Consider the following 14,587-nt stretch of genomic DNA (forward strand, 5'->3'; position numbering starts at 1 on the left):
CGCGTCGCCAGCCCGGCCCGGCCTGTTCCTGCCACTTCGCACCAAGTCTACGGTGCGCGTCGCCAGCCCGGCCCGGCCTGTTCTGCCACTCGCACCAAGTCTACGGTGCGCGTCGCCAGCCCGGCCCGGCCTGTTCTGCCACTCGCACCAAGTCTACGGTGCATCGTCGCCAGCCCGGCCCGGCCTGTTCCTGCCACTCGCACCAAGTCTACGGTGCGCGTCGCCAGCCCGGCCCGGCCTGTTCCTGCTACTCGCACTAAGCCAGGGGTGCGAGACGTCAGCCTGGTAAGGCCTGTTCCTGCTACTCGCACTAAGCCAGGGGTGCGAGACGTCAGCCTGGTAAGGCCCGTCCCTCCTCCACGCACCAAGCCAGGGGTGCGAGTCGTCAGCCTGGTAAGGCCCGTTCCTCCTCCACGCACTAAGCCAGGGGTGCGAGTCGTCCAGCCTGGTAAGGCCCGTTCCTCCTCCACGCACTAAGCCAGGGTGCGAGTCGTCAGCCTGGTAAGGCCCGTTCCTCCTCCACGCACCAAGCCAGGGGTGCGCGTCGCCCAGCCTGGTAAGGCCCGTTCCTCCTCCACGCACCAAGCCAGGGGTGCGCGTCGTCAGTCCAGCACAACCCGTGCCTGGGTCACCGGTGCCTGGTAAGGTACCGGTCAACTGCTCCACTATGGAGCTGAAGCTAACCGCTCCTGCTAAGTCCAGTTCAGCTCCAGCCGGCGGGGCCAGACTGGACCAGGGGCGCTATGGGGGGTTTATTGGAGGGTGGTGGTCAAGGCCGGAGCCAGAACCGCCGCCGAGGAGGTATGCCCGCCCAGCCCTCCCCTGTTTTGTTCAGGTTGAGGCGCGGTCGCAGTCTGTCACACCCTGGCTCTGGGACTCTATATGTTGAGCCAGGGTGTGTTCATTCTATGTGTTTATTTCTATGTTGGTAATTCTGTTGTGTTTATTTCTATGTTGGCTAGAGTGACTCCCAATCAGAGGCAACGAGTGTCAGCTGTCGTTGGTTGTCTCTGATTGGGAGCCATATTTATACTGTCTATTTTCCCTTTGTGTTTGTGGGTTCTTGTTCCGTGTTCGGTCATTGTTACCGTGGACTTCACGAGTCGTTTCTTGTTTTGTTGATTGTGTTCTATTATCACTAAAGATAATAAAGTTAAACATGTTCGTTCATCACGCTGCGCCTTGGTCTGTTCATTACGACGATCGTGACAACTTGGAGTTTGACAAAAGGCACTTAAAGACTCTCAGACCATGAGAAACAAGATTCTCTGTTCTGATGAAACCAAGCTTGAACTCTTTAGCCTGAATGCCAAACGTCACATCTGAAGGAAACCTGACACCATCCCTATGGTGAAGCATGGTGGTGGCAGCATCATGCTGTGGGGATGTTTTTCAGGGACTGGGAGACTAGTCAGGATCGAGGCAAAGATGAACGGAGCAAAGTACAGAGAGATCCTTGATGAAAACCTACTCGAGAGCGTTCAGACCCTCAGACTGGGTCGAAGGTTCACCTTCCAACATGATAACGACCCTAAGCAAACAGCCAAGACAACGCAGGAGTGGCTTCGGGACAAGTCTCTGAATGTCCTTGAGTGGCCCAGCCAGAGCCTGGACTTGAACCCGATCTAACATCTCTGGAGAAACCTGAAAATAGCTGTGCAGCAACGCTCCCCATCCAACCTGACAGAGCTTGAGAGGATCTGCAGAGAAGAATGGGAGAAACTCCCCAAATACAAGTGTGCAAAGCTTGTAGCGTCATACCCAAGAAGAATCGATACTGTAATCGCTACCAAAGGTGCTTCAACAAAGTACTCAGTAAAGGGTCTGTATACTTATGTAAATGTCATATTTCAGTATTTAATTTATTATAAATTAGCAAAAAATTCTTAACCTGTTTTTGCTTTGTCATTATGGGGTATTGTGTGTAGATGGATGAGGGAAAAAAACTATTTAATAAATTTTTTAATAAGGATGTAACGTAACAAAATGTTAGAAAAGTCAAGTGGTCTGAATACCTTCCGAAGGCACTTTAAATAAGCGTTTTGTGCATATGGAACATTTCTGGGATATTTTATTTCAGCTCATGAAACACTTTACATGTTGCGTTTATATTTTTGTTCAGTACTGTATATATTGCTAAGAATGTGAGAGTAGTGCAGGTTCCTATCAGGTCTCGAACCTAGGCCAAATCAAATCAAATGTTATTTTATTTGTCACATGCGCCGAATACAACAGATGTAGACCTTACAGTGAAATGCTTACTTACAAGCCCTTAACCAACAATGCAGTTACCAGCACTAATGACGAACGCCCTAACTACTGTCGCAATAGCGATATCCCTCAGTCCTTATTGGGCCATTATAGTTAGGCCCTGTACAGAAGCAAACACTAACCCCTTCTCCCTAGGCACTTGTGTAGATCTGAAACAACTGGATAGGTGTAAGCGATAGGGTGAATTAACTTTGAGGTAAATCTCAGCTCTGTTAAGTACACTCAATAAAAACTATTTTATTGATCACAGTGATTCAGGAGTAACATTAAAACAGGATTATAGGCCTGATTTTAAAAAAATGTTTTTTTGGAGAATGTTTCTTTGGGACCATCAGGCGAGTTCCTGACGACTCATACACAGGAATATTCTTGCAAATGAAATTGTATTTCTCACATGCTTCGTAAATAACAGGTGTAGACTAACAGTTAAATGTTTACAAATGGGTAATTTTCCAACAATGCAGAGTTAAAGATAAAGATACAAAATATATAGATAGAAATAGTGACATGAGGAATAAATACACAGTGAATACAGAATAACAATAACAAGTAAAAAATAACATGGTTATGTACAGGGAGTAGCAGTACTGAGTTGATGTACGAGGTAATTGAGGTAGCTATATACACATACTGTAGGTAGGGGTAAAGTGACTATGCAACAGGATAGATAATAGACAGTAGCAGCATGGTGTGTGTGTGTGTGAGTGTGTATGTGTGGCGCCAGTATGCATGTGTGCGCGTGTAATGTGCGTGTGGGCGTATCTAGTATGTGTGAGTGTGTGGTTAGAGTCCAGTGTGTGTGCAAGAGAGAGTGCAAAAAAGGTAAATGCATGTAGTCCGATTAGCTATTTAGCAGTCTTGTTTAGCAGTCTGATGGCTTGGGGGTAGAAGCTGTTCAAGGTCCTGTTGGTGCACTGGTACCACTTGCCGTGCGATAGCAAGAGCACATCTATGGCTTGGGTGGCTGGAGTCTTTGACAATTTCTTGGGCCTTCCTCTGACACCGCCTGGTATAGAGGTCCTAGATGACAGGGAGCTTGGCCCCAGTGATGTACTGGGCCGTACTCACCACCCTCTGTAACGCCTTGTGATCTTGTGCCTTGCAGTTGCCATACCAAGTGGTGATGCAGCCAGTCAAGATGCTCTTAATGGTGCAGCTGTATAACTTTTTGAGGATCTGAGGGCCCATGCCAAATATTTTTAGCCTCCAGAGGGGGAGGAGGCTCTGTCGTGCCCTCTTCACATCTGTGTGGGTGTGTATGGACCATGTTAATTCCCTAGTGATGTGGAAACCGAGGATCTTGAAGCACTCAAACCACTCCGCTACAGCCCCATCGATGTGGATGGGGGCGTGCTCGCCCCTCCGTTTTCTGAAGTCCACGATCAGCACCTTTGGCTTGAGGGAGAGGTTGTTGTCATGGCAACACACTGCCAGGTCTCTGACCTTCTCTATAGGCTGCCTCATCGTCGTCGGTGATCAGGCCTACCACCGTCGGGACATCAGCGAACTAGATGATGGTGTTGGAGTCATGCGTGGCCACGCAGTCATGGGTGAATAGGGATTACAGGAGGGGACTAAGCACACACTGCCCCCGTGTTGATGGTCAGCATGACGGATGCGTTGTCACCTACCCTCACCACCTGAGGTCGGCCCGTAAGGAAGTTCAGGATCCAGTTGCAGAGGGAGGTGTATAGTCCCAAGGTCCGGAGCTTGGAGAGGACTATGGTGTTGAATGCTGAGCTGTAGTCAAGGAACATAATTCTTACATAGGTATTCCTTTTGTCCATGTGTGTGAGGGCAGTGTGGAGTGCTATAGAGATTGCGTCATCTGTGGATCTTTTGGGGCAGTATGTGAATTGGAGTGGGTCCAGGGTGTCTGGGATGATGGCATTGATGTGAGCCATGACCAGCCTTTCAAAGCATTTCATGGCTATAAATGTGAGTGCTACTGGGCGATAGTCATTTAGGCAGGTTACCTTGGCATTCTTGGGCATGGGGACTATGGTGGTCTGCTTGAAACAAGTTGGTATTACAGATCGGGTCAGGGATAGGTTGAAAATGTCAGTGAAGACACTAGCCAGCTGGTCAGTGCATGCTCTGAGTACGTGTCCTGGTATTCCATCTAGCCTCGCGTCCTTGCGAATGTTAACCTGTTTAAAGGTTGTTCCGATGTGAGTAAGAACTCACATCGGCTACGGCGAGCAAGATCACACAGTCGTCCGGAACAGCCGGTGTTCTCATGCATGGTTCAGTGTTGCTTGCCTCGAAGCGAGCATAGAAGGCATTTAGCTCGTCAGGTAGGCTCGTAGCTTGCGGCTGGGTTTCCCTTTGTAATCCGTGTTATTTTGCAAGTCCTGACACATACGTCGAATGTCAGAGCTGCTGTAGTAGGATTCAATCTTTGTCCTGTATTGACGCTTTGCCTTTTGGATGGCTCATCGGAGGTCGTAGCGGCATTTATTATAAGGGTCTGGATTAGTGTCCCGCTCCTTTGGGGACGACGTCGTCGATGCACTTATTAATGAAGCCGGTGACTGATGTGGTAAACTCCTCAATGTTATCGGATGAATCCCGGAACATATTCCAGTCTGTGCTAGCGAAACAGTCCTGTAGCTTAGGCACTCTATTCCCTACATAGTGCACACATTTTAACCAGAGCCATATGGGCCCTGTTCAAAAGTAGTGCACTATGAAGGGAATTGGGTGCCATTTGGGACGTAGCCAACCAGTTTTACAGAGCCACAGTTCCATTCCCTAATCATATTTTTATATCTGTCTCCACTGGCTGATTCGACTTGTCTGAATTTAATTGTCTGTCCCTGCAAAGCCTTCTGTGAATAGCTAGCCCTGCTTTTATTCATGGGTAGATGGGTGTAGATGGATACCAATTTCAATGGATGGTTGGATAAATAGATGGGTAGTTGATTCATTTACTCTTTCGTTTATTGATGCTGATGGGCTGTCATGTTTGGTTTATACGGGTTTCAGATTCCTCTACCTCTTGGATTTTCACACACTAAAATGCACTTGGTCCCTTTCTTATAAGTATACAGACAGTGATGCTTCTTCTCTCTCTCTCTCTCTCTCTCTCTCTCTCTCTCTCTCTCTCTCTCTCTCTCTCTCTCTCTCTCTCTCTCTCTCTCTCTCTCTCTCTCTCTCTCTCTCTCTCTCTCTCTCTCTCTCTCTCTCTCTCTCTCTCTCTCTCTCTCTCTCTCTCTCTCTCTCTCTCTCTCTCGCTCTCTCGCTCTCTCTCTCCTTCTCACCTATTTTTATCTCTATCTTTTCACTCCTCTTCCTGTCTTTCTCTCTCCTCCTTTTCCCTTTTCCCTTCTTCATCCCTTACTTCCTCTCTCTATGTCTCTCTTGCGCTCTGCCTTTTATGTTCAACCTTATCAGACAACTGCTATGTCCAACGTTATTTGATGTGCAGCATGGGAGTGTGTGTCGAGTGACAATGTTTGCAATATTTGCGAACGCTTTGTGTGATGTCACCTGCAATGGCAAGGAGGCCTTTTCTACATAGTGTACAATGTGCCCTGGCCCTGAATGATTGTGTGCCAGGACAGTTTCACAGGCTGGTAGACAACAGGTCTACATGTCCGTGCCTTATTTCTCTGCCGTAATATAGAGGAAGTGAGGGGAGGTTGGGGCGGCAGGGGAAGTTGCTCACAAGGCAGAGCCACAGCAGCCCCTGCAGGTGTATTTGGGAACAACAGCTCAGCCAGCAGATACAATGGGATGGGATGTCGATGATGAATGTAGATGGGCAAAGACACACACATGCATGGACACACACACAAACCCTAACCCGAAAACCTTTACCCTAACCATAAACCTAACCCTAGATCCTAAACCTAACCCTAAAACTAACCCTAGCTCCTAACCCTAAACCTAAATCTAACCCTAACACTAATCCTAACCTTAACCCTAAACCCTCTAGAAATAGTATTTTACCTTGTGGGGACTAACAAAATGTCCCCAGTTGGTAAAATGTTTGTTTGTTTACTATTCTTGTGGGGACTTCTGGTCCCCACAAGTATAGTTAAACAGATCCACACACACACACACACACACACACACACACACACACCCGCCTATGGACAATACCACACTCCATTACCATGTAGGTAGTTGAATAGCTGCCCTGTGCTCCAGGTTTTGTCACAGTGGAGGGTTGAAGTTCCGTTCAGAGGTGTGGTCCGTTTTGTAAGGCCCAGTGTGGGCGCAGAAGGCCGTGCCATATGGCCTTAGCCCATCGCTTTTGCTCACTGCAGAGCATAGCAGGGGATCAAATTCTCTCACCTTCTGTCTGTTCCTCTCTCCAACCCTTCCTTCTCATTCATCCCTTCCTTCTCATTCACCCCTCTCCCTCTCCCTCGATCCCCACTTCCTCATATCCCTCCGTAGCTTCATCCCACGTCTCTCTGATTCATCTCACCCCCATTGCCTGTTTATCTCCCTGCATGCCTTCTTTCTTTCTCCCTCTCCTCCTCTCTCCCTCCTCTCCACCATCCCGCCTTATTGAAAAGGATGAGAGCCAAACTGGGCAGCTGAGAACTGTGAGACATTGAGGCTCAGCGGCATCTTTGTGCCTACATAGCTGTACTCTGAGATGGGGGCCTAATTCACACGGTTCCTCCTCCCATGCCTGCCTCCCTAAGATATGGATATTTAAATCCCCCTCACTCCCCTTAGGGGAGAGAGAGATAGGGAGATGATCAGACTAGGGGAGGCTTTACAGAGAAACAGGCACACTCCAAGACACCCGCAGGGTCTTGCCGGACATCTTTCCTTCAGTTGCATCAAAAGACGTCCCTGGTGTTAAAAAACACTGAGCCAGATGGAGAGAGAGGGAGAGGAGGATGAAAACGTTCAGTGTAAGGCACCCAGGCCCTCTCTGTAGAATTGGCCATACTTTCTTTCTCTTGAAAATGGGGAGGGAGAGAGAAGGGGAGAGTTCTTCCCTCCATCCTTGAGCTCTCTAATTATTTATATTTTACTGTGTTCCCCAGCTCTTTTTCAAACAGCTCAGTTACTTATTTCCCTTCCTTTCTTTTGTCTGTCTCTAATTTCTTCCCATTCTCCTTCTTTCTTCCAATCCTATGTTTCTCCACTCCTCTCCCCTTCACTTGTCCTCACCCTCCTCATCTTCTTTTTTCTCCCTTGCTTTCTATCTCCAAGTCTCTTCTTTCCTCTACTCCCACTCACTCTCTCTCTCGTTCTCCTTCCCTTTCTTTCTCTCTCTTTGATCAGGAGCCAACCCTCTGTTCCTCCCCTCCTGCATTATGGCGCCCTCCCTTACTCTCTCAGCCAGTTAAAAATGATCGTCGCTCTGTAGCCCTGCGCCGCATCCAGGCTCTAGAATCGATGGCATGGATATTTTTGTGCTGCTCTTGGCAGTCGACAGACTGTGTGTGTGTGCGTATATGTGTGTGTGTGCATGTGTGTATGTGTGCAGTGTTCTGCCAGAGTGTGAACAGATGAAATGACAGCCTACTGTGCGTTTTTCCGTTGTGTAGACCTGCACATTGTTCATCTATTAGGGGCCACCAGGGGCCTGTAAGAGACAGTCTAGCTCCTGTCCTATAGGACCCAAACTGTGGGCCCGAAGGTATCCTTGTGATGTCACACATGGCGGTGACATATTGTTTTATGGTTTGCTTTTCCAGTCAATGTGTTACTGAGCTACAAGCCTATACAGTATTTGCAGTGGCTTTTTGTTTAGAACAGTTTTCCCAAAGCTTACTGAAATGATTTAAAGTGGAACCAACATGACGATAGAGATACTGTATTGTATATACATTAGCCTACAGTTTACATGTTATATAGTGCCGTAGGCCTAGAATATAGAGATGGTGGTATAGTTCTGTGCATTGTACAAGAGCTACCTTTCCTATGTATAAACACTGCATTAGTATGAAATCCATATAGACACACATAAAGAAATATGTTATGGATGCATAAGCTTGTGTATAGGAATTTATACTGTATTATGTGGAGAGTCGAGATGGATGATTAATTTAGTAATCTGACCGTAACCTTAACCTTTACTCTCTCTCTGCAGTGCAACAATGACTACGTCCCAGTGTGTGGCTCCAACAATGAGAACTACCAGAACGAGTGTTATCTACGCAGGGACGCCTGCAAGCAGCAGTCTGAAGTGCTGGTGGTGTCAGAGGGCTCTTGTCCTGTCGGTACGTAGCCTATGTAGCATCTCAAGGATGGACATTTACGCCACATGTTAATATGCATGCAGTCTCTCTCTCTCTCTCTCTCTCTCTCTCTCTCTCTCTCTCTCTCTCTCTCTCTCTCTCTCTCTCTCTCTCTCTCTCTCTCTCTCTCTCTCTCTCTCTCTCTCTCTCTCTCTCTCTCTCTCTCTCTCTCTCTCTCTCTCTCTCTCTCTCTCTCTCTCTCTCTCTCTCTCTCTCTCTCTCTCTCTCTCTCTCTCTCTCTCTCTCTCTCTCTCTCTCTCTCTCTCTCTCTCTCTCTCTCTCTCTCTCTCTCTCTCTCTCTCTCTCTCTCTCTCTCTCTCTCTCTCTCTCTCTCTCTCTCTCTCTCTCACTAAAAGCTAGGTAGAATTATTGACACCTGCAAGGCCGGCCACTCAACCACTTTTCAAGGCACAATAGAGTTCAGGGAAAGGGACTTTCCTAAAGCGAGGTCACACATGCCTATTACTTACAAGTGCTTCGTTAAATGCCTCGCTCAAGAGTTCTTGTGTGCCCAATGTTAGATTTGAACCAAAAACTCTCTGTAAAGGTGTCTGAAGGAAGTGCCTATAAAAAGTTGAACAATTGTTTGAAGCCACTACACTCTCCTGCATTCCATTGTCAAAATATAAAACCAAACTGCCATCATCCACAATACTTTACTCCATCAGAGTTACTATTGTAGCATGAAACTTAGAGAAGGCGCCAAGCCGAGTCAAGCTGCACTTTGTTGGCCTGGTTCAGCATCCACCAAGGTTGTTGGAACCGTGCTGGAAAGGACTATGTGAGAAGAAAATATCAGAGCCAGCACAGCATGGTTTGGGTCAGCACAATAGTGTGAAAAGGGTATTAGACTATTTGTGCCATGTTCACCGCTACAGTAATCTAGGATTATCCCACGATTCCTTTATTCAAGATAAGAACCTACAAGCATGTCGACTTAGTCTAGCGTTTAAAATCTAGTAAGGGTCGTGTTCATTAGGGTATCCAACAGAAAATGTTTTAGTCCCTCCCTGTTTCAGTCCTTTTTCTTCCATTTGATGTCTGACCAAAGTGAATCTTTGGCAAGGGGAACATGTTGGCTTCACTCAAAGTTTCACTGGTGGGCTAGAGTAGCACTCTGGGGGTGTCGCTGACTCAGTTAACCTCACTGCCAGCCTGGTCAACTCCACTTAAGGGACTTTAAACACTCATATAGCTCAGCGGTCCACACCACACTCATAGAGAACACAGTAGGATTTGGAGTGGGTTGTGTGTGTGTTTGTGATTTATTTCGCAAGAAAAAACGTCACCTTCTCGCCTGACTCACATGGAAGCTCTTAACTCTCTGTAAATTGCTTGTGTGTTTGTGATTTCCTGTGTGTGTGTGTGTGTGTGTGTGTGTGTGTGTGTGTATGTGTGCGTGCATGTTTGTGTGTCTTTTTGAATGAGAGAATGGCTTTTTCCACGTGATAAGAGCTAATTTCGAGAAACAAGCATCAGAACACAAAAGGAATGTGGTCGTGCCTCGGCAGAACAGGCGTGCTAGTGATGAGAATAGGCTGACAGCTCGCTCCCCTCCTCCACACCTAGCCCCCTCATCCCCTCCGTCTTTCTTTCCCTTTATTTCACTCCATTCTTCACTGTCACGTCAAGAGCGTGTGTGGTAAAATCAAATTAGACACAATTTATGGACCGGCCAGTCACTCTTGGAAGTGGTCTTAAAAACAAACGACAGGAACAAAGAAGGGAGTACAGAGCACAAGAAAGTTATTACCCTCCATCTTGCCTATTCCATCCACCTTTCTCTCCCTCTCTCTTTATTTTCTTTGTCGATTCTTCCTCACCCTTTACCTACATCACTACACATCAGATAAATAATCGAGGGGCGAGTGAATGCGTTCACACACTGATATCTCGATTGACATGGGTCATGTGTTTTAAGAAACGTGTGAAGTGCTGAACTCAGGTTGACAGACATTTCACCTGTTACCCTCTTGAATTCAACACCTTGCCTGTTGACTTTTTTTCTCCATTCAATATAAGTCAACATACCTAAAAAGTTACAATTAACTTGACACCCCATTAGACCAACAAAATGCTTTTATAAACGTGATGATGTGGTCATGGGCTGGAACAAAAGCCTGCACACAGTACCTTTCAAGGACTGGTGTTGGACATCCCTGTTGGAAACAAACCAGTCACAGAATGAACAAAGGAATAGGCTGTCAGTCTCTTTCCCATTTCCAGTGTACTACCCACTGGGCACAAACTGGTTAAATAAACATTGCTTCAACGTAAGTTGTCAACGTACTGTGACGTGGAATCTACGTGGAAAACACATTGGATTTGAAAAAAGTCATCAAAGTAAACTGTTGTTTTGAGGGTGACATTTCAACCACAGGATTATGTCATCATATTTCCCAATTTTCAACATTGCCAAACCTTGTAAACCTATGTTGAATGTGTACCTTTGAAACAACGTCAGATCTTCAACGTAATATCCACTATAATAAAAATAAAACTATAGGCTGGGCAGCACCTTCTAATGATCTATCTAGAGCTACCCTTTAGTCTCCTACCCAGGGTTTTAAGCAAACCCAGCCCTGCTTAGTTTTGATATTTGTCACCGACTGTTACCAATGTGGTATCGTGAGAACGATTGTTGAGAAATCTCCACTTAATAGATTCACTGTTGCTATCAAAGTCATTCCAAATGATAGGCTTAACAGAGCAAATGAAATGTAACCATACTTTATCAATCATATATCATCAATGATGCTATTTAGGCCTAAATAGCATTTGGGAAGTCATCAACACCTATTGTTTAAATTCAACCCAGGATTCAACAAAACATTTACAATTCATATAGGCGTAGGTTTTCAAGCTTTGGTTGATTTCAAATGGAATTGCAAAAGTGATATTAAATTGTGTTTGGTTGTCAACGCAACCAAATATCAACATTCAAAGGAGATGTCTCCTTGAATAGTTCCGTCTGTGCCACTGTGTCTGGCATTAAATCCATTTTGTCTACAAATAAAAAATGTAGATGTTGGATTCACGTCTCCAGCTCAACCAAATATCTAAGTTAAAGAATGTGACATAATCAAATCGAACTGTATTTAAAGTTCATTTAAAGTTTGATTTGGTTTGATAGAGTCCTATTAATTAACTAATGATTAGTTAACAAATTATATGTTGCATTCAGGTCTCGATCTCAACCAAAAATTAAAGTTAAAGAATAGGATTAAGCCAGTGGCTCAGAGTATTTGATCCCCTGCTGATTTTGTACGTTTGCCCACTGACAAAGACATGATCAGTCTATAATTTTAATGGTAGGTTTATTTGAACAGTGAGAGACAGAATAACAACAACAAAATCCAGAAAAATACATGTCAAAAATGGTATAAATTGATTTGCATTTTAATGAGGGAAATAAGTATTTGACCCCTCTGCAAAACATGACTTAGTACTTGGTGGCAAAACCCTTGTTGGCAATCACAGAGGTCAGACGTTTCTTGTAGTTGGCCACCAGGTTTGCAAACATCTCAGGAGGGATTTTGTCCCACTCCTCTTTGCAGATCTTCTCCAAGTCATTAAGGTTTCGAGGCTGACGTTTGGCAACTCGAACCTTCAGCTCCCTCCACAGATTTTCTATGGGATTAAGGTCTGGAGACTGGCTAGGCCACTCCAGGACCTTAATGTGCTTCTTCTTGAGCCATTCCTTTGTTGCCTTGGACGTGTGTTTTGGGTCATTGTCATGCTGGAATACCTATCCACGACCCATTTTCAATGCCCTGGCTGAGGGAAGGAGGTTCTCACCCAAGATTTGACAGTACATGGACCCGTCCATCGTCCCTTTGATGCAGTGAAGTTGTCCTGTCCCCTTAGCAGAAAAACACCCCCAAAGCATAATGTTTCCACCTCCATGTTTGGCGGTGGGGATGGTGCTCTTGGGGTCATAGGCAGCATTCCTCCTCCTCCAAACACAACGAGTTGAGTTGATAGCAAAGAGCTCGATATTGGTCTCATCTGACCACAACACTTTCACCCAGTTCTCCTCTGAATCATACAGATGTTCATTGGCAAACTTCAGACGGGCCTGTATATGTGCTTTCTTGAGCAGGGGGACCTTGCGGGCACTGCAGGATTTCAGTCCTTCACAGCATAGTGTGTTACCAATTATTTTCTTGTAGACTATGGTCCCAGCTGCCTTGAGATCATTGACAAGATCCTCCCGTGTAGTTCTGGGCTGGTTCCTCACCGTTCTCATGATCATTGCATCTCCACGAGGTGAGATCTTGCATGGAGCCCCAGGCCGAGGGAGATTGACAGGTCTTTTGTGTTTCTTCCATTTGCGAATAATCGCACCAACTGTTGTCACCTTCTCACCAAGCTGCTTGGCGATGGTATTGTAGCCCATTCCAGCCTTGTGTAGGTCTACAATCTTGTCCCTGACATCCTTGGAGTGCTCTTTGGTCTTGGCCATGGTGGAGAGTTTGGAATCTGATTGATTGATTGCTTCTGTGGACAGGTGTCTTTTATACAGGTAACAAACTGAGATTAGGAGCACTCCTTTAAGAGTGTGCTCCTAATCTCAGCTCAGTTACCTGTATCAAAGACACCTGGGAGCCAGAAATCTTTCTGATTGAGAGGGGGTCAAATACTTATTTTCCTCATTAAAATGCAAATCAATTTATAACATTTTTGACATGCGTTTTTCTGGATTTTGTTGTTGTTATTCTGTCTCTCACTGTTCAAATAAACCTACCATTAAAATTATAGACTGATCATTTCTTTGTCAGTGGGCAAACGTACAAAATCAGCAGGGGATCAAATACTTTTTTCCTTTAAATGTTGATATTTGGTTGTATTGTCAACTAAACACAATTACATATTACTCTTGTAATATGTAAATAGCCTAAAGTTAAGGCTGTTTTACAAACTAATGTAACAGTATTTATTCAACTTTAAAATGAGTAACACATCCATGGCCACATTTTGAGGTTACTGTAACAATAAATGTATTCTTATGTAATCATAGAAAGTGTGCATGTTCAAAGTAGCATGCAAATGTTGCAGGTCTGGGAAGATCTTCACAATTGCTATAATAATCTGCGCAGAATCTCAAACGGCAATGACCACTTGAACCATGTACTTAAATATTCTCAATTGCAGTCCAGGTCATTTTGGTTGTGCTAGTAGATGAAGTACAGTGATAGCACATTAAGTTGTTGTGTAAATAAACAAAATATCTAACATTGCATTCCCATTTGAACTTTGTTGTGCTTTTAAATGGTTGAAAGTACAGTGATATCACATTGGGAATTCAACACATTTTGACTATATTATTGAGTGGGTGAAAATAGTTTATAATCTCATTGATCAACATATCAACCAAATATTACCCAATTCTCCACTTTGAAATGATGTGGTGTGCCCAGTGGGTAGTTCCTTTCATGGCTTAAATAAGAGCTGTGACTCAAGCCTTCATCTGCCTACTCACTCACTCCATCTACTTCACTACCTCTAGAGAAAACATCACACGCTGTGATGGATGTATATCGATAACATGCCAATATGTTCCCCCATATGGTTTCCTTTGTGCTTGAATTGTTCATGATAAAGTAGGACTCATGTTAAACTCTGGAATGGACTGTCAGTGAATGTGATATGTTTGTATGTTTGTTGTTATGATATGGCTGGACAATGTGATACTGTATGTCCAGGCATATCTTAACAACCTCTGATTGGATGGTTCGAACCCCATCTATCCACATCAAAATTATAATTGGCTGTCTAGTATCCAGGCATCTCTGTTCTCTGATAGGCTACCCTGTCTCCATGAACACCTGTGTTTACATGTAAACAGGTCTGGTCTCCATCAGTACACTGGCTTATTTGTACTGTAGCCTACATGTTGACAACACAGCCAGGGTCCTTGTTATTGTTTACCTCAGTAAACACGTCTGACAGCCATGTGACAGCAGGGCTCTGTCCTCCCAGCAGCCCTGTGTGATCAGAGCCAAGGCCGAAAGGCCAGACGTCGGGATCTGCTGTCTCTGCCAAATGGCAAAAAGGACACAGAGCCAAGGTTCCTAGTCATGCTACCATGCTACTGAGGCATG

At 45.2% G+C, this 14,587-nt stretch overlaps 1 protein-coding gene across 1 annotated transcript in view; it reads left to right on the forward strand.

Moving 5' to 3' along the window:
• LOC121550935 (tomoregulin-2) overlaps nucleotides 1-14,587 on the forward strand; it is a 151,389-nt gene that overhangs the window by 50,168 nt on the left and 86,634 nt on the right. Inside the window, exon 3 of the mRNA XM_041863392.2 lies at nucleotides 8,336-8,465. Within this exon, the coding sequence (XP_041719326.1) occupies nucleotides 8,336-8,465 (130 nt within the window). The remainder of the gene's footprint in view (nucleotides 1-8,335; nucleotides 8,466-14,587) is intronic.

The sequence above is a fragment of the Coregonus clupeaformis genome, chromosome 4 (genome assembly GCF_020615455.1).
Source record: "Coregonus clupeaformis isolate EN_2021a chromosome 4, ASM2061545v1, whole genome shotgun sequence".
Taxonomy (NCBI): domain Eukaryota; kingdom Metazoa; phylum Chordata; class Actinopteri; order Salmoniformes; family Salmonidae; genus Coregonus; species Coregonus clupeaformis.